Raw genomic sequence first — 20,504 nt, 5'->3', positions numbered from 1 at the left:
TGATCTGAGCTTCAGTTTCTTTAGCTATTAAATGAGGAAATTCATATCTGCCCCATTGGACTAGTATAAGGGTTAAGATACACTAAGTCCTATAAATTCCCTAGGGTATAGTGGTATTTTAAATGATAGCTATTGCTAAGTAATGGATGTCTGCAGAGATAATGAAAATACTTCATGACCTTTAGAGACATGGTCTGTAGATGTTGGGTAAGATGGGGCCAATTTAAGACTTGCTGGGACCATCAGATGTCAATTCACCCTAGTTGGCTTTCTAAGAGAAGACCCTAGGGATGGAGTTTCTGGAAACTATTTCTTCTCTTCCCACAGAGGCATATTCAAAACAATAGATCATTGTGTTGAGTGGGACACATTAATGACATTTTTCCCTGGGCAGGGAGGAAGGTGAAGATAGAAGATGTGTAGTGCCAGCAGAATCAGGAATGTTAGGGATAGGTGGGATTTCTCAAAGTACCAGGAATACAAATGTAAATAACCAGAGCTTCCTGCTCACGGATGTGAGGTGGGAGATGGACCAAAATAACCACATAGGACTCCTGGGAGACTCTGAGAAACCACCCCTTCTCTCCTAGAGTCTCCTCCTACACACCCACTCTAAGTAATTTCTAAGCCTGTGATAATTCACAGAAAGAAGAAGAATAGGGAGTTGCTGGCGTTTGTAGTAACAGGATGAGAAAGTGCGAGACTTCCTGTTATGTGCCTGTGACAGCTGGTGATAAGTGGAGGGCCCTGCACAGGAAATCCGCTCAGCTTCTGCAATGTGACCTGCGTGAAGCTTGGGCGGGCCTTCAGTCTGGATGCCGATGGCAGGACAAAGGGGATCTTGGACCATGGACAACATGGTAGAGAAGAGTTTGGAAGGACCCCTGGCACCCTCTACAGAGGAGCCTTCCCAGAAAAGTGGAGAATTGGTAGAAATCTTAAATGGGGAGAAGGTGAAATTTGACGACTCAGGACTGTCCCTAATTCTTCAGAATGGCCTGGAGACCCTCCGAGTGGAAAACGCTCTGACAGATGTCATCTTGTGTGTGGACATTCAGGAATTCTCCTGCCACCGCGTGGTGCTTGCTGCGGCCAGCAACTACTTCAGGTCAGCATGTCTAGAGCCAGAGTCAAACTGGATGCAGGTTGTAAAAAAAAATCAGTGTTGATATGAAAACCCAAGTTAACTAGTTTGCTTTTGCATTTATGGTTTACATACATCTGTTAAAGTTTGTGTGTCTACTTAAAATACAAGAAAGGGAGGTATCAAACTTTAGATTTTAGGATTTAGTCCACATTTTGAGAGAGACTGGCATCATTTAAAAGCAATGTTTATATATAATGGTGAACTTTCTGTGTATATATATATGTCCTTGTTCCAAAGGATGGAATATGACTTAAGTCATGGGGATTTTTCACCCTTTCCTTGTTCTGACTAACATGTTGGAAAAATAATGGTGTCTTCATTCATCAACAGAAATAGAGAAAAAGGATGTGGCCCCTCTTTTGAAGTTATCGAGTGACTTGCTAAAAGTTAAGGGCTTCTGGGTGTGCGCAGGAGGTGGGTGGGAAGGGAAAACAATTACAAAGGAAGTTTACGTGTAAAAGGCCCTGGTTCCAACAAATTTGTGGTCTCAACAGTGGGAGGACCTAGCATCATGAGACCTGGGTTACAGCCCATTTGGTCTCCTCTTGACCATGAGACTATAGATCAGTCTATTAATGCTCTGAATTTGTCTCCTGTCAGATGAGGACGATGATTACCTCTCAGGAGTGTTGCAATAATTAAACATGAGGGTGAAAAGGGTCTGACAGAGTACCCAGCATATGGTGGACTCTCGTATCTCTTCATTGAAATTCTTCCCCCCAGTCTGCTTTGTTCAGCTAAGAATTACTTACTGAGTGTTTATCATGAGCAGATCCCTGCAGTAGGAAAGTGAGAGAATCAGGAACCCAGTGGACACAGCTGGGTCCAGCCCGATGAGCATGGACATGGGTGGGGAACCAGTCCATAAGGACAGTGTGAATGAAGAAGGTATTTTGGGAATGTGAAAAAGAAATACCTTTATCATTCTTCTTAGCAAGATTCTTTTTAACTCTCAGTTCTGGTTGGGGGAATGAAGTATCATGGAAGGTATTTTATGTTTTTTCTTTTCTTTCTTTCTTTCTTTTTTTTTTTTTTTGAGGTACTTAGGGGAAAAAATCTTTGGAATTCAAAGAGCAGGGTTGGCTGGTTGTTGTGGGATGGAGTAGCTCCCATATATTGATAAAGTAAGGAGATAACCTGAGTTTGAGGGCAGTTGTGTCTGCTATGCACCCAATATACATAGTTATCTGATTTTATTTTTGTAACAGTGGGATGAAGGTATGTCCCCTTTTACAGATGAGGGCATGGAAACCCAACATTTCATATCTGGCCATTATTGGAGCAGAGAATCTGTATGTTCTAGAGGTCCTTGTTTTTACTGCAATGCAAGTTTTGGGCTTCATTCCACAGGAAGTCTAGAAAGGTAGAGTGTAGTCATAGCTATAAAAATGCGTTGACACAGATAAACACATGACTTAATCCAATAGTATCGATCACTTGCTTTCACAATTGATCACAACCCCTCTTGGGATTTTGCTTGATGCCTTTGGTTCTTATTTTAGAGTCACTCTTTCTGTTTTGAATCACTGGGAAAATGCTAAAATAAAATGTATACCTGGTTAGTAATTTTGTTAGTGGGTCAGCCCACGGGACAGGACTGCTGGCTGTGTGCCCTCAGCATATCACTGCTCTCTTCTGGTCCTGGGGTTTAATTCTCCTAAACAGAAAGTGTGTGGGCTCAGATCCTTCCATCCCTGCCTCGAGGGCACTTAGGGCAAGTCTCTGCCTGTCCTCGGAAGAGGCAGCGGCAGTGGAAGCTGGGGGCACAGGGCGATGGGCGTGTTTGCCTGTGGGTGCCGAGTTTTTCCCAAATTGTGTGGTCATGTGGGGAAATGCCTTCTATTCTTTTCTTTAGACAGCGACTTTAGATTTGTATCTAGGGATTTCTAACATGGCTTTTCTTCTGTAATGAACTCAGACCTGGGGACAGGATTCTTTTTTCCGGTGCTACGGTTAGTAATGGCTTCTGTTTGTTGAACACGTTTGTGGGCCAGCCCTGTGCCACCTGTGTCATATACACTAACCCATTTAATGGGGACAACACCACCAAAAGGTGGGAATTTATCCCCATCTTACAGAGGAGGAGCTGGAGTCCAGAGTGTCATAGTTAATAAGAAAGTAGCCAAGTTAGGCTTTGGACCAAGGACTGACTTTGAGTCTGACACCACCTACCTGCCTCTCCCGCTGTTTCTAAGATTTTGAAAGTGGTCTGGAGCTGGGTTCTTCTTACGTTCAGACTTAAGAAGTCCAAAGAGGCTTCCCACACAGCCTTTTGTGATTTGGGGGGACTTGGAGCTGGCTGTAAGTTTACATAGGCTTTTTTTTTTTTTTCTTTATTCATTGAGAAAATAAACACTTTGCTCTAAATGACTGACTATAGTGCATATAACCAGTCCCGCACTGACAGATATTTGGTTTCGATCTCTTGCTGCTATGGACAATGTTGTAATGAATAATCTTATGCATGTGCCATTTCATATGCATGCAGCCGTATCTGGTGGATGCATTTCTGGAAGACAGTTGCTAAGTCAAATGTATCTGCAATCTTAATAGATTTGGCCAACTTCTCCTGGAGAGAGGTTGAATCACTTTACACTCTCCATGATCTTACTAAAAGAGAGCAGTATCAAACTGTTGAGTTTTTAATTATATATCAACAAATTAGAGCGGTATATATTTACAGAGCATAGAGATGTTATGATTTTTCGATACAATGAGGAATAACCAAATCAAGCCAATCCACCCATTCATCACTTCAAACATTTGACATCTTCTGAAATGCGGACATTGAACTGAGGTTTTGTACCTTTTGATTATCATCACCCCAAGTCCTTCAGCCCCCAGCTCTGCCCTTCGTTATTCTATTTTCTGCTTCTATTAGTTCAATTGTCTTAGATCCCACATATAAGTGAGATCACATGGTATTTGTCTTTCCATCAAACCGTTGAATTTTTGCCAGTCTGATAGATGAAAAAGAATATCTCAATTTAGTTTTAATTTGCATATCTCTTATTTTAATAAGGGCAAACATCTTTTCATGTGTTTAAGAGTGATCTGAAGTTCTTTTTCCACTGGTTCTTTATAACCCTTCAAATTACCATGTTTACTTTTAAAAAATTAAAATTTATTTTTTTAAATCTAAGTAAGATGTACAAATTATTAACAAAAAGTCAAATAGTATTATGAAAAACAAAAATTCCTCCTCACCCTCTCTATCCTTCGGTCTGGCTCACCACCATTTTCATTTTCAACTTCTTTTTCTTCTATTTCATCTCTTTCTTTCTTTCTTTTTTTTTTTTTTTTGTACCAATTATTGAACCCAGGGACGCTTAACCAGTGAACTACATACCCAGTCCTTTATAAAATTTTTTGATTTGAGACAGGTCTTCTAAATTGCTTAGGGCCTTGCTAGGTTGCTGAGACTTACTTTGAACTTTAAATTCTGTCTCAGTCTCTAGAGCCAATGAGCCACTGGGCCTTGCTGATCTCTATAGTTCTATAAAATATAATTATAATGCTGTTTCTTGATTTCTAAATATTAGATATCATTTTCTTATTTCAGATAAGAACTTGGCGTTTATACATAACTGCCTTACCATACACTTCCCCATTGTCTCTCTCCTTTTTTTTAACTTTATTTTATTTATTTATTTATTTTTAATGTGGTGCTGAGCATTGAACCTAGTGCCTCACAGGTGCTTGGCAAGCACTCCACCACTAAGCCACAACCCCAGCCCTCTCCATTGTCTTTTAACATAATGTCATCGTAACTTTTTGCAGAATCTCTGTTGAGTTTACATGATTATGTTCATGAATATAGTGTTCCCTGTGGAGCCAAATAATACAATATGATATTTCCTTCCTTATAAACCTTTTTGTCTTGTCCGAAGTTACTAGTCCACTCCTGGGCTAGGGATGTAGCTCAGTGGTAGGGTGCTTGCCCAGCATTTGTGAGACTCTGAATTTGATACCCAGCACCACAAGAAGGAAAAAAAAAAAATCCATTCCTTTTTCCATTTGCGTAGTTTCTTTTTTCATTTGCTTAGTTTTTTAAGTGTCTTTTGTTTACAGCCTCTCACCATGCTCTTTAAGAATCTACCAGTTCCACTCCTTGACCCCAAGTTTTCTCATATCCAATATCCTACACGTGTTTTCTGAACTTGCAGCCCAGTTATTGCCCTGGGCTTCGCACCGTTCCAGAAACTCCCTTTGACTCTCTCCTTCATTGAATGGAGCCTCTCTCTTCATCCCCCACTCTGCTCTCCCTTGGTTTCCCCTCTTACGTTGATGAAACCTATCCTCTAAGAACTTCCTAAGAAAAGGTGCATGGAAGGTAAATTTTCCAGACTTTGCAGGTTTGAAAGTATCTCTAGTCACTTGATCCAGAGATCGATAATGGTCCCTCAAAGATATCTATGTTAATCCTGGAAACTGTGAATGTGCTACTTTACATTGCAAAAGGCACTTTGCCTTTGTGATTAAGTTAAGGATATTGAGATGAGAAGATCATCCTAGATTGTCTGACTGGGCTCAGTGTAAAATCACAATCCTTACCAGAGGGAGGGAGGAGGATCAGAGTTAGAGTGAGGAGATATGACAATCGGCACAGAGGTTGAAGTAATTAGCTTGAAGATGAAGGAAGGAATGTTGACAACTTCTAGAAGAAGGAATAAGCGGGGAAGTGGATTCTCCCCTTTAGCCTCCACAGGCAACATGGTTCTGCTGATCCCTGGGTTTTGGCTCAGTGAAACCCATTTTGCACTTCTGATTGCCAACACTGCTTTACTTTCAAAAGCAACAAAATTGGGACTGCGGATATAGCTCAGTGGTAGAGCACTGACCTAGCATCCTAGCATGTATGAGGCTCTGGGTTCAATCCCCAGCACTTGAAAAAAAAAAAAAAAAAAGTCACAATGCTTGCAGTTTTGTAGTAGTTATATAAAATTAATATACTAAGGTATAGAATTTTTGGTGGGGGGGTTCCTGGGGATTGAACCCAGGGTAGCTTTACCATTGAGCTCTGTCTCCAGTCCTTTTTATTATTTTGAGACAGAGTCTCATTAAGTTGCTATAGGTCTTGCTAATTGCTGAGACTGTCTTTGAACTTGGATCCTCCTGCCTTAGCCACACAAGTCACTGGGATTATAAGCGTGTACCACTGTGCCTGACTAATGGGTAGAATTCTTTGAAAATAAATTGTCCCTTGGGATTTTGAAAGCATTGCTACATTATCTCTGGATTCCTGTATTGCTATTAAGAAGTTTGATGCTCTTCAGATTTCTGATCCTTTGTCACTGATCCTTTTTTCTTTCAAGGACATTTTTAGGATCATCTTTTAACATTTAAAAATGTTTTTATTAGTGCATTATAGTTGTACATAATAGTGGGGATCATTCTGACATAGTTATAAGTACATGGAATACACTTCCGTCCCCAGTACTTGTTTCATGGTCATGTGTCTCATGTGTATGTCTCTTTCTCTCTGTGTATTTTCCTCCAACTCCTTTGATATGCATTTAATGACACCTTTTAACTTGAAGACTTATATCATCTAGTTCTAAGACAATTTCTTGCTTTTTTCTACAGCAATTATATGTCCACTCTTTTCTTTGTTCTCTTAGTTTTGGGAATCTCTTGTTAAATTGATATGAATTTCTAGAACAGTCCTTTAGCTTTCTTATCTTCTTGCCTCTATTTTTCATCATCTTAATTTTTTTTTGTTTTACTTTCTCCAATGATATTTTTCAATTTTATCTTCCAACCTGCCAGGACAAGGGCCCTTTCTTATTTTATGAAGTGTTACTTTGTCAACATCCTGTTTGTGTTTTATGTGGATTGTTTTCCTTAATCTCTTTGAGGTTTATATACATATTTTTAAAGGACTTTTCTTCGGTTCCTTGTGATGTTTCTGCATTTTTATTTTGTTTTTTAGTCTCTGTCTTTTGTTTGAAAGGCTATATTCAAATATCTAGTGATCTTGAGATATCAGTTTACACTTAGGAGTGAAGGGTGAAGCACTAAAAAGCCAATGAAAGGTAGGGTGCAGTGGGATGAGGCTTTGCTCTGGAGTCAGGCTCACTTTTTGTTGGGAATTTCCAATGTCAGTATTTAAAGGTCTTTGCTCCTGGTACTGATCTTTCTAAGGCGAGTCTCCATATTCCTGCATGGAGGATATACGTTTAGTTGTTTGCTTTCTGGGAAAGGAAGAAGCCAGGGTATATCACTTTTTGGTTTTTAGATATACATTTAATTCTCTGGTTGCTGGTTCCCCTCCCTTCACTGTGCCTGGAGGCACTGATTGTTCCAGGAGTCTGTGAGTGGGTTAAATTCTCCAGAACAAACCTTGTGTCTTCTTGTGGGTCCTTTAGCCATTGTTGCTTTGGCAGGAGGGGTAGAGATGGGGATCTGAGTGTAGCAAGATGAAACTGTTTCTTTTCCATTTTTTTTTTTGGTACTGGAGGTTGAAATTAGAGGCACTGGACCACTGAGCCACATCTCCAGCCCTATTTTGTATTTATTTGAGACAGGGTCTCACTTAGTTGCTTAGTGCCCTGCTTTTGCTGAGGCTGGCTTTGAACTCACGATCCTCCGATCCTCCTGCCTTGGCCTCCTGAGCTACTGGAATTACAGGTGTGCACCACCACGCCCGACTGAAACTGCTTCTTTTATAGAGAATCTCAGTCAATGCCTGTATTTGGTTTTATGCTGCTTGTTCCTGCATCCCACCTTCATCTTCTAAGGTGGTCATGCTCACCTGAGTCTTTCTGGGTTCTCTGGAGAGGACCAGCTCAGGATGGCTGAGGGCACTTGGGTTTCAGCTTCTTCCACGTGGATCTTCTCTGCATTTTTACCTTCCTAGTTCACAGGAGGAATTCTGTGATGGCAAGAAGTAGAATTCATCCCAGGCTCCACTCTGTGTCCAGTCTTCTGTGACTCTCTCAGACCTGATGGGATGATAGAGGATGTGCTGATAAAACTAGCTACCATTCTGTTTTTTCCCCAGGGCTTTATTTTTAGTACCAGTCACTGCACCTAAGTGCTTTATGACACTATCTTGTTTAATCTTTACAATATTTACTTCAAAGTGTTGTTATCATCCTCACTTTACAGAAGAAAAGCTGAGATCCCGAGAGGTTAAGTAACTTGCCCAAGGTCATGAGCTATTGGGAAGTAGAGTATTGCCTTGTTCCCCCTGCCTCTTACCCCATGGTACGGGGATTGAATTATCCAGGTCCTTGCACATGCTAGGCAACTGCTCTACCCAAGTCCTTTAAATTTTTTTTTTTTTAAATATTTTAAGACAGGGTCTTTCTAAGTTGCCCAGGCTTGCCTGGAACTTGTGATCCTCCTGCCTTATGCTCCAGAATAGCTAGGATTACAGGTGTGTACCACCATGCCCAGCTCTCCTTGTCCTCTGCATATGATAATTGGTGATTTTTGCGAAGACCTGCTACTCCTAAAGAACCAGGCAAAATGCGGAGGAAGTGTATAGCAATAACTCTTACTACCCTGTGACTAGTTAAGTTTCTGTTAGCTAAAGAGATAATGAAACCAATGCTGTGTGTTGTTTTTTACATTAGGGAGAAAACCTGCTTGGCCACCAAGTATCCCATTGTTTCTGCCACAAACTGTCCCTAAAATCCCAAACACACACACAGAGAAGCAGTTTCAAGAATGTATCTGTGATGCCGAGAGACTGATGGGTGGGAATGTGTTAACCAAACTGGGACCATATTAGTAATTCAGACAATGTATTTCCCTTTGGGGGACTATTTAAAAGTCTTGGGGAGAAGGAGGAAGTTGGGGGAAAAATATTTGGTTGAGACTGAGAGAAGGGTGAGAGAGATTAAATCTTAAAAAGTAGTCTATAATATACATTTAAATGTCAAACAGTCAAATGTCAAAGTGTCCAAATATCTTTATGGCAGAAAGTTTGGGAAGTATAGATTTAACATCTGTAATATATTCTTTATTTTATGAGACTACTGTCTAGTGTACGATTACAGTAGTGTTATGCCTTTGGACAGGTCCCAAATCAGTCATGGGAAGGGTTTGTGTGTGCTGTGTCCTGAGTCCTACCTCGTGAAGGGTTGCTACCTAAATCAGCACTCCTCACCATTTGGGGACCCACATCACTACAAAATATGGCATATTCTGTGACAGTGACCTGTGAGTGGTAGGGCGGGGAGTAATAAGGATGAGAAAGCTGTCACAAGGTTTCCCTCAGTCCCATCAGACCACTGGCCCTTTCTACAGTGTATAAAAGCTGTCAAGCCGAGGCAGAGTCCCAGCAAACTCTCTTGTTGCTGCTGATGCCTGAAGTCTTTGCCTGGATTCTGACCCCTGCTGTGTACCTCAGTCTCTGGGTCTGGTTTCCTGAGCTTATACTGAGCGTACTTAGCCCACAAGTCACAGAAATTGAGCATGAAGCCAGGAAAGAAAAGGGTATTGTGGGCACAGCCCATGCATTCATTAATCATTAGTACATATTAACCAGTTACTGGAAGGCAGAGAGTGGGGCAAGAGGCTGCTCATACGCCATATTTCCATGTTGTAATCTTCAGCTCTTTCTCCATAATGGTGGAAGGTGTCTAGAGAGGAGCCAGCAAGTCTAGGTGATAGAGTAAATGAAGAAAACAAGAATGAGTCAAGGCTGAGTCTGGATTTAAGAACCTGGCAAATGGTGGAAATGAACTTTGGCTACCATGGTAGCCTGTTGGGCTCATGACTGATGATTACATTACCTGTGATGACTACATTACCCGTGTCATGTCCCGTATTGTCTACTTTTAATATTTCCCAATATTGTGGACCAGAATCAGTAGGGTGGTTGATATTTAAGCTTTGGAGCTTTATAATCACTTACCTGAAATTCCAAAATTTCCAAAGAGCTGGTAGATGTAAGGCTTTTTTAAAATATATTTTATTTGACCACCAAATCCAACTTGAACTGCCATCGTCTGGTGGGGACACTTGCCTTAAACTGAGGTGGGTTGCTTATGGTACCTGTTCATATATTCTGTCCTGTAATACTAACACATTGGATTACATTGTGCTGGAGGTGCTACATAATATTGAAAAACACGAATGGACAAAGGATTCTGAATGCCTAAGCACATGCCATAAGATTTTTGGGTAAGGGATTATGGGACTTTCTGATAAAGCTAACAGATTTCATTGTGGTGCTGTCTACCTTTTCTTCACGTGCATATTTTTACATATTTGTAAATGTAGTTTTCATACAGTTTTGCATCTTGTTTTGCCCCCTCTTGTCATTTTGATCGTTTTTCCTATCGCGTTCCATAATTTTCATAATTACTACTTATTTATTTTGCTACCAGAGGCATAATATGAAGATTATTCTTTCTCTGTGAACATTTAAGTTGCTTCCAAAATTTTGTTTTTATAAATGATGTGGCATGATAATCTTTGAATGAAGTGTGTATTTTTTTGTAGTTCAGAATATGGAAAGACCAATATTTTTTTAATACTTACTACACATTAGTCACCTTGCTTTGCTTTGATTTCACCAAATTCTCAAAACAACAATCTCAACAGTTAGATAAAAAGTATATAGCGTTGTCTCCATTTCACCCTCAGAGGAACCCACTTTGATAGGAAGAATGACTTCCCCAAGGGGAAAACAGACCAGTACCCAGAGGACAGACATGTGGCTATTAGGATGTTTCCAGTGTAAGATCATTGAGTCTTTCCAACCCCCATGCACTAGTGTGGGTGCATAAGCTGAAAATGAGGTGAAAATGTAAAAAGTATTGTCTCCATGTGCAAGTTCACACATGCATGGGCAGGATGCTGACAGAACATTCATCCCAATTTTTGTCTGAGGTCTGAGCAGACAGATCCCAAAGCAGCAAAGACCCAGCATGTCTTAGGACACCTGTGTGGGGCAAAGGGTTTAATAAGAAGTAAGGGGCTGGGTCAGGGTGTGGGAGGTGAACATGAGTTCCAAAAGAACAGATCTCAAGATCCTGTAGGCCATCACTGGGCCAGAACCAGAAACTACTTGGTATCGTGAAAGAATTTGTATCTCTGGGATTTGAGTCCAGATGCTGCCATTTACTGGCTGTATAAATCTTGGAGGGACTGCTTGGCCTCCCTGAGGCTCAGCACTGACACCTATAATACCATCAGGCTAGTGGTTTATGTCTACCTATCCTGGTGAGTTGCTATGAAATGCAAATAATAAAACAGATTTATTTGTGGATTTATTTGTCTGCAAACATTTTATGTACAGTAATAATTCAGATTTCTTAGTTTCAGTGGACAGGAATTGACTGTGGCTTATTTGAGAAGAGGAATTTATGTAAATGATAGTAGGTACTTGGAAATCCACCCTCCCCTCTCCCCAACAAGTCTGAAAAACCAAACTGAGAAAACAGGTGCAAAGAAGGTCAGACATATAATAAAAGAATATGAAACAAAGTAAAACATACTAATCAAACATCCTGGTTCACATAACACTAATTCATGTAAAATAATTGTTTTCACAAATGCTAGCGATGAGAAGAAGGAAAAAAATAATAGGAAACTGCATAAAAGTCCATGTACCATTAGGGTCACAATTAAACAGTGAGAAAAAAAAAAAAAAAAAAAAAAAAAGAAGTTCAGGCAGTGACCAGGACCATAGCCAAAGGCTGCCATGAACCACGTGGGGAGGACTCCCCAGCTGCTGCTGTTTGGAGGCCACAGCTGCATAGCTGCAGACACTGGAGCTGCTGCATTGCTTTCTCAGAAAACTGGAGGTTGCTACTGCTTCTGCTGCCTCCCATCAAACTGGCTCTCTCCTCTGCCCCTGCTTCTTAGTCTCACTAGTTCCCAATTCAGAGCCTGGAGTTATTTATCTGATTGGCCAAGGCTGAGTTTTACCTGTTAATGCCTTAGGTGGGGTAGGAGCTGGGAGAGACCATCAGGCCTTTGAAGTTACTAGAGTGGGAAGTGGCTTCTGCCATCACTATGTCTCATTCAGAGGGACAATTCACTACACCTAGGGAGACTTTCAGATCCTGGGCAACTGGAAAATGACAAGTGTCTATAATATGTACCTAATAGGGACCAGGCTTGCATTAAGTGCAGAATAGGTGCTAAGGTATCGTGAAAACTACACAGGCATGAGGGGATGCTGTGACTCTCGACACATTAGAGATATGGGTTCTGAGACCCTAGTAGTTCAAGAGGACAGTTATTAGCACTTTCACTCTTATTCTACCCCAAACCATAAGTAGCGCTGCATTCACTTGTGGGAATTGTGACACGCAGGTGCCATCCATCGTGGGTAGACTAGAAACAGACTGAAAAGTGTGACCTATGTGGAGGTAGTGACTGCATTATTTCTCTCCTTGCCCTTGGCACCATTGCAATGGCTGGCATTCAGCAGATACCCTGTCAATGGTCAAAGTGAGTTTAACCTTGCTACTCCTCCTGCAGCTCCAGTTACTGATGAAGTAGCTTCTAAGCCTGAGCAGGAAGTCCTCACAGAGTTTGGAGGCTATCACATGCCTTAGAAAAGGGAAGAATGATAAAGTGTGATCTCCACAGGAAAAATCGAAAAGAACATTTAAAAACTTCAAAGTGTTTCAGAAGGTTGAGGATTTAACAGGTCACTTGTGTTACCATCTGGACACAGATGTGCTATGTCTATAGGGTAGGTGATTCTTGTAGTCTTTTTTATTTTATTTTATTTTATTTTTTAACCTGGGAAGTGGAAGTGGAGGGGTTGTGCCCCAGGGCGGAAGTATAATCAGGTCCTTTGATTTTTTTTTTTTTTCTACATTTTTTTAATTGGTGCAATGTAGTTGTACATAATGGGCTTTATTGTTACATACTTATTCACGTACACACTATAACAATATAATTTGGCCAGTATCACTCTCCAGCACACCCCTTCTTCCTCCCCATCTCCCACCCATTGGTCCCTTTCCTCTATCAAACTCCCTCTGATTTTCATGAGATCCCTCCACCATTCTTTTCCTTTTCCCTCTCTAGCTTTCACATATGAAAGAAAACCCATGTTCCTTGACCTTCTGAGTTTGACTTATTTTGCTTAACATAATGGTCTCCAGTTCCATTCATTTTCCTGCAAATGACATAATTTCAATTTATTTATGGCAGGTCCTTTGATTTCTAAATAAAAGCTTCTCTCTTGCCTCCACTCCTGGTGTCTAGGGCATGTGGGTCTTCTTTCAATTGAGAAGAGAACAATTTTGATTAATCTTGTGTGTAATCTCCCACATAAATCACAACAGATAAATATATCCATCATTTTATCAATTTGTGAGCACATCTCTGCATCAAGCCCGTGGACACCTAACTGCCCCTCCATGAAGATGTTTTCATAGAACTGAGTGCTAATATGGTAATACCTAATGGCACCTGAGAAGGGCTGGTCACATGGAGAATGTCTGTGTTTTTGGTAAAACCGCCATGGAGCGCACCATCCATCAAGTTGCTCAATGTTTCCGTACTAGTCAGCATTTTTATTTTTGGTTTCAAGAGATGGAAGTTCAAGTCAAATAAGCTTAGACAAGGAGGTAAGGCACATCATAGGAGGGGCTGGGATGTAGCAGAGCCCAGGAAGAAGAGGAACCAAGGCCATGAATGCAATCAGGTTGCTTTCTGTCCTCATGCTAGAATTTTCAGTTTAACTTTTGCCACATGGTTGGCAGCTTGTCGATTGGCAGATCTGAGACTCACTTCCCCCAGTTTTGGTTCTAAAAGGGAGACTGAAGGACTTTATCTTCAGACTGAGGAGTTCCTGGGAAAGAGCTGATTGGTCCAGCATCATTCAATTACCTAGTCCTAGACCAATCACTGCCATCAGGGAGGTGGGCACAATGATCCACTCAGCTTAGGCTAGGAGGGTGTCTGTGTATGGGGGAGGGGAGAGAGAGAGAGAGAGAGAGAGAGAGAGAGAGAGAGAGAGAGAGAGAGAGAGAAACACCAGAGCAAGAAAGACAGAGACATCTGCAAAAAAGGTGAAAACTTCCACATGAACAACATGATTTGAACGGGACTTAGGTAAGGAGAAGAGAATTTTCCAGAAAAGGAAGACACTGGATGAAAGGAGAAACCAATGTTCACTAAAGAGGGACACCAACCAAATCCTGGTTTCTTTCTTTTACTAGCCAACTTAATGTATTTTTGTATTTGCTTTGTCTGTTAGAAAGCTCAGTGCATTCGCTTTCCTTAGCTTGAATTTTAATAACATATTCTCCTCTTTAATCACTTAATTCTTATCTTCTTATTTTGGTTGTTAATGTTTTGTATTTTATAACACATCTCTTTCTTTAGTATGAGCCATCTTTCATTCTTTTGGAAAGTCCATCTCTGTATAAAGATGCCTCCCTTGCTATGAAAGAAGATCATTTGTGCAACCTGCATGCCCCCCACCAGCTGTATGTGTAAGTGTTCTTGCATTGCATGTAAATTTCATGGGAAAATTTAAGGTCACAGTAATTACAGAAGTGCTGATACTGCTCTGGCTTTAAAACACAACCAAACCAAAACTAACAAGTTGCATCAAGAATCTATAAAAAATACTAGACATTCAGCAGATTTGCATGTATGATTCAGGTCCCGGGATCAGGTCAGAGCTTACTGGATTCAAAAGATCCGGTGTCATGTAGAGTAAGCTCAGGTTTAAAGAGGGCGGAAGAGCAAGGCTTTTTGGTATGGGAGAAATTGTGGGAGGAACAGAGGCCCAGTGAATAATTCCTGGAAAGAGGAGTTAGTAGACACAACCCACCCACAAGTAGGACAGAAAAGAGTGGAAATTAGGAAGACGTAGGAAAGTATCAGGTGTCTCACAGTGTCCTTAAGACTCAGGACAGTAGGTTGGGTTGGAGGGAGAGAGCTGTCTCATTTGCAGGTGGACCCAGCGATGGAGAAGAGAACTCTTAATAACTGCTATGGAAGTCCTCATTCCTGCCATGCTTCTTCATTTTACCACCTTTGATTGGCAGGCCTTTAGTTGGAGAACAATGGGATACAAACACCTGGAGAGGAGGGAATTTTGCTACTGTGGTGTTGAGTGGGCTTAAGGAAATGTCGTCTGTCCATTCATAAAAACATCCAATGGACATATATTTACTTACATACTCTAGGCCAGGCACAGGGTATAGAAAGAGGAATGAGTTATGGTTTGTCCTAACCTGGAAGACACAATCTAGTTAGGGCACAGAGATGACTAAATCAATGTTTAGAGTATGGGGAGACAGGCACCCTGATGGAGCTCTGTGCCAAGGCTATGAGAGCACGGGAGGGCATATCAAGCTGGAGAAAACACAGTCAGAAGGGGTGAAGAGGTGATATTTGAAGTATGAGTAAGCATTGGCCAGAAGGGGCAAGTGAAGGGGAGAAGAGAAACACATCTGGGGAGGAGCTACCATGCAGCACGAACACAGGAACCACAGGGAGAAGAGTAGAGATGAAGTAAAGGAGATGTGTAGACCTGAACAGGGGCAGGGGCAGGGGCAGGGGCAGGGGCAGGGGCAGGGGCAGGCCATGAAAGATTTTGTTGGGTGAGGGTAGAGAGTGAAATATATGTCATAGGCAGTAAGAAGCCATGGAGGAAAAGTTAAACAGACAAATGATATGGTCTGAGATCTCCCTTAAAAGTATTCTTTAAGCTGTGGGTCCCCTCAGTCTTTGGACCCTCAGGTGGTTGCAAAAAGTTACAGTGTGAGGAGATGAGGGTCAGAGTGAAGGCAGAGGCAACGGGCTGTGGAGGCAGACTGGAGCTGCTGAGTCCTCCTGAGGCCTGCAGGGCAGACAAACCTCCCACAGCCCCAGGGAAGGGCTGCACTGCCTCCTGAGGAAGGGGAAGAACTGGGAAGACTGGGAGACCATTAAACTGATGTCACACTCTTCTGAGGGTCAACACGAGCTTCAAGATCGGAAAGAGAAACAGGAGGTAGTATGACCCTATCAATCCTTCGTGTGCCCACACACCCCATTTTAGAGAAATGCCTAGAAACATGATGAGTAATTTCAAAGTAACTCAAGTTCTGAACTTGCAATTTTTGAACACCTTGAAGGAGAAATATGTGACAGTTATTACTGAAATCTGTTTCCCTCTCTCACCCTTGTGTCCAATGCAGACCACTGTTAACTTTTAGGGTATCCTCCTTTGAAAAATTTTTAAAAATTTTATTTTTGGTATTGGGAATGGACACCAGGGGTGCTCTGCCACTGAGCTACATCCCTAACCCTTTATAGTTTTTATTTTGAGACAGGGTCTCACTAAGTTGCCCAGGCGGCTTTGAACTTGAGTTCCTCCTGCCTCAGCCCCCTGAGTAGTTGGGATAACAGGTTTTCCTTTAAATTTTCAAAAGCTCTCTGTCTTAGAGACCAGTTAGAAATTCTCTGCAGTCCACATTAGGATGCAAGGCTTGGCAAGTGTAGCAGGGGCTGGATTGTAGCCCAAGTGGGACTGGGTCCTGGTACCCCTTCTTAGCACAGCCTGCAGGGGCTCTTCCTCCACCTCTGGCCTCTCGGCTGTTTGCTGTCTGTTAGAAGATCCTGTCTTTCTCCCCTTTCCCTCTGGCTTCTGTATCATGAAAGGCTAAGGAGGAGGCCTGGCTATCCACGCTGCACCATGACAGCTGTCAGAGGGAGCAGTCTGGAACAGGCACCTGATCGCCATTGTCCTGTCACAACAGGCAAAACTTTGACTGGGGGAGCCTCAACATTTGAATACCTTGGGATGGGATGAAGACTGGAACCAATGCCAGTTGGCAAATTTCTAAGTGGTTGGAACCAGGGAATGTTAAAAAAAAAAAAAAATCTCTAAGCAGGGCTAGTCCTTGAATTCTGGTCTGGGACACGGGGGTCAAAAGGAAGCCAGCCTGGGGCCTGGGGAGGGGGTTGGAATGGAAAATGTTCAGAAAAAGAAGGTGATGTGGAACCTCCAGGGCGAGAGCCTGGCCAGGATGTGGCAGTGGACAGTAAGCACAAATGCTGACCTTGCTCCCGGCCCCATAGGGAAGTGAGAATCTAAGCAAAGCTCACAAAAGGGCTGTGTGAAGGAAGTGGTGTTGGTTAGGGAAGCCAGGTTTTCATCTCCAGCAAGGAGGTGGGAGATGTATAAAACAAAAAGCTGAGTAAAGCAGAGAATAACCACTGTGTTCTGTAATACAAAAATCTCAGTAGGACTTGGGATAAACAGCAGTGAACATGGAATTCTAATTCAGAGAATTGCTAGGAATTACAGTTCCTCTCACACATGCTTTGGAATAGCTCATTGCTATTTATTCTCATAGCAGTTAGAGGAGAAATGTGGGCTTGGGGTGTAGGGTCATGTTGGCAAATCTAAGGGGCTTACTTGAAGTGTAGGACGGCATCGTACATGTTGCTTCCTTTCCACCCATCCATCCATCTGTTCAACAACTATTAGAAGTGTCTACTGTGGATCAGTAAATACGAATTGAGAGAGAAATAAAATCTAATCCCTTTTCTGCAGATGTTTATAAATCTAATAGAGAAGACATGTTAAAACCAGACCAATTCACCCTATCAGAGAGACCTGTCTGGAGCCCAGGGGTGCTGATATGAACAAAGGCACGTATTGGAAACTGCTAGTCATTGGGTATAGCTGCACCTTAGGATGGGGAATGATGTGCACAGCCCACTAGAAAGGAGCTTTATGACAATGTTAAGAGTACTCAAGATTTACTTTTTCTGGGCACCTGTAATATAATCTTCAATGGCCCTTTGCTGTTCAGGATTTCTCTTGCCCAGTTGTATCAGTTGGAACTCTGCATTGCAAGTGACAGTCAGTTCAAACTGGCTCAAACATAAAGGAAAAAAAGGATTTGTTCATGTGATTTTAGTTTTTTGGTGGTATTGGGAATTGAACTCAGGATCTCATGCATCCTGGGCAAGTACGCTAACCGCTAACACCCAGCTACACAGCCAGCCCTTGTTCATGTAATTTTTTTTTTTTTTTTTTTTTTGTGCCAGAGATTAAACCCAGGGGCACTTAGTCAATGAGGCACATCCCCAGCTCTTTTTTATATTTTATTTTGAGAAAGGGTCTTGCTAAGTTGCTTAGGGCCTTGCCTAAGAAAGGCTGACTTTGAACTCGTGATCCTCCTGCCTCAGCCTCCCAAGCCATTGGGATTACAGGCATGCGCCACTGCACCTGACTTGTTCAGATAACTTAAAAGCATTCATGAGTATTGTTTTAGGCATAGTTGATCCTTGTCCTCAAATTAATATCATCAGGACTCAGTGGCAATCTCTCTATCATTTCTGCTTTCCTCTGTGTTGGTCTTTCTCTCAGGGAGGGTCTTCACACAGGGAGTATCTTTGAATTTTCATTTCTACCAGTTTAGCAATCCTATGGAAGAAGAGCTGCTCTTTCTCAGTAATTCCAGAGACAGTTCTGGAATTGGGTTTGCTTAGACCAGCTTTGTCCTGTTTCTGTCTCTAACTAGTCATTGTGGCATAGAGGATGTAACTTGTGACTTGGACTGTGTTTGCTTTTGGTCTAAGAGGTAGGGCCAGCCCCATCCAAACATCTCAGGCTAACAAAGGAGGAGAGGTAGCTCCCATTGGAAAATCCAGGTGCTCCTACTGAAAAGGATAGGAATGGTGCTGGGCAGGCAAAACAAGAACTGCCCATTAGATCTCTGTGACTGAGTCATTGCTCAAGCCTGGCCACGGGTATTGTTATGATTGATGTTTTGTCCAGCCTGATCTTGCAGGACAGAACAAGCTCTTCTTTCTGTTATAAATTTGGATGGAGTGAGTTACATGACATGTGGAGACATCAGCAGTGGTCCAGTGGGGCTTGGAGGACTCTGGTTCCAAAGTAATGTGGCCAAGTTCTGATTCCCTAAAAAGGACCAGGTGCAGTATCCTTGAGGAGTGGTGAACTTGCACAAGGAGCATGGCAGACAGCAATTCTTTCAAGGTTTGATAATGCATAGAGTCAGTGATAGAAAACTCTGAGTTTCAAGTTCCTCTGTCCTTTTGGTGCAAAGACTCAACCAGTGGCTGGAGGTTCAAGGAGTTAACTTCAAGCTCCAGAGAGAAATGTAGAGAATTGTTAGTCTTGTGTCTGTAGTGGAAAAAACAAATGACCATGAATTTCCAAATGTTTCTCTGAAGGTGTACTGGTCAGTTTTCCATTTTTATAACAAAATAGCCAGGGACTAGATACTTTATAAAGAAAAGAAGCTTATTTAGTTCTCAGTGCGGGAAGTTCAAGGGTATGGTGATAGCCCTGGCTTGGGTTTGGTGAGGGCCTTTTTAGCTGTGTCACAAGAAGATGGTATCATGGTGGGAGTGCATGCTAGAGGGAGGGAACACCTGGTGAGACAGGAAGCCAGAGAGCACTAGGGAGGGGCCAGTCTTGCTCTCCTACAATAACCTCTTCTGAGAAGCAATCAGTGTCCCATGAGAACCACATCAATTCCTACGGCTGTACCCACATCAGCCCAACCACCTTGCACTAGGTTCCATCTCCTAAAGTTTTCACCACCGAACACCAACAAATGAGGACAAAGACTCCAACATGTGAACCCCTGGGGGACAAACCACATCCAAACCACAGCAGAAGGCATCCCTCCAGGTGTATGCGATTTGTGCGTGCACAGCAGACAAGAACAAAATTGCTTACTATTATTATTAATAGAGCTTTGGTGCCAAGTCCTTTTCCAGAACTCCTACCTCCGATCAACTGTGCTACTCAAACATAAACTGTGGTGCCCTTTCTGTGCGTTTAAACTAGGGAAATACTAAGAGCCAGGACAAGGCCTGCTTTCATCTGAGCCCCCCAGGCTGGGAAGAAGAGGTGAATTCATTCTCGTGGAATTCTAGGAGGCTGGATCTCAGAAGATGAAAAGGAGATTTTACATCAAGAGGGGACTTTACTGGGACATGTCTGCCATGGAGACAATCTTTTCCTTGACCTCAATCTTTATTCAATCTCTTTCTCAGGTGTGAACGAAGGGAGCCCATGTTGGGGAGTGGGGGAGACCTCTTTCTAGGGCAGAGGTTCTTGAACTTTACTTTGCAAAGTAATCACAGATGGGGGCCAGAGAAGCCAAATAAGATACATCTCCCTAACCCTACTGCCAACAATTTTAATTTAGTAGGTCTGGAGTTGGTGGGGTTTGGGATTTTGCATTTTTAACAGGTACCCAAAATACTGAGCAGCTGGGCCAAGGAACATACTTTATGACCTACCTCCTGAGGCTGCTGTATCTGGAGGTTGAGGATATAAGCAGGACTGTAGAGCTGGGATGGGATCTACGTCATAGGATGGAGGGACAACTTGAAGTCAGATATTGGGCTGAACTGAAGGTTTATTTGCTTCCCTTGGTTAGGACTGGCT

General features: G+C 42.2%; 1 protein-coding gene across 1 annotated transcript in view; it reads left to right on the top strand.

The window, feature by feature from the left end:
* Positions 1-815: 815 nt before the first annotated feature.
* Positions 816-20,504, top strand: part of Klhl6 (kelch like family member 6) — a 59,911-nt gene continuing 40,222 nt past the window's right edge. The window contains exon 1 of the mRNA XM_047564733.1: positions 816-1,108. Coding sequence (XP_047420689.1) covers positions 816-1,108 — 293 coding nt within the window. The remainder of the gene's footprint in view (positions 1,109-20,504) is intronic.

This window comes from Sciurus carolinensis, chromosome 9 (assembly GCF_902686445.1).
Source record: "Sciurus carolinensis chromosome 9, mSciCar1.2, whole genome shotgun sequence".
Taxonomy (NCBI): domain Eukaryota; kingdom Metazoa; phylum Chordata; class Mammalia; order Rodentia; family Sciuridae; genus Sciurus; species Sciurus carolinensis.
This window is presented reverse-complemented; position numbering and strand designations above follow the sequence as displayed.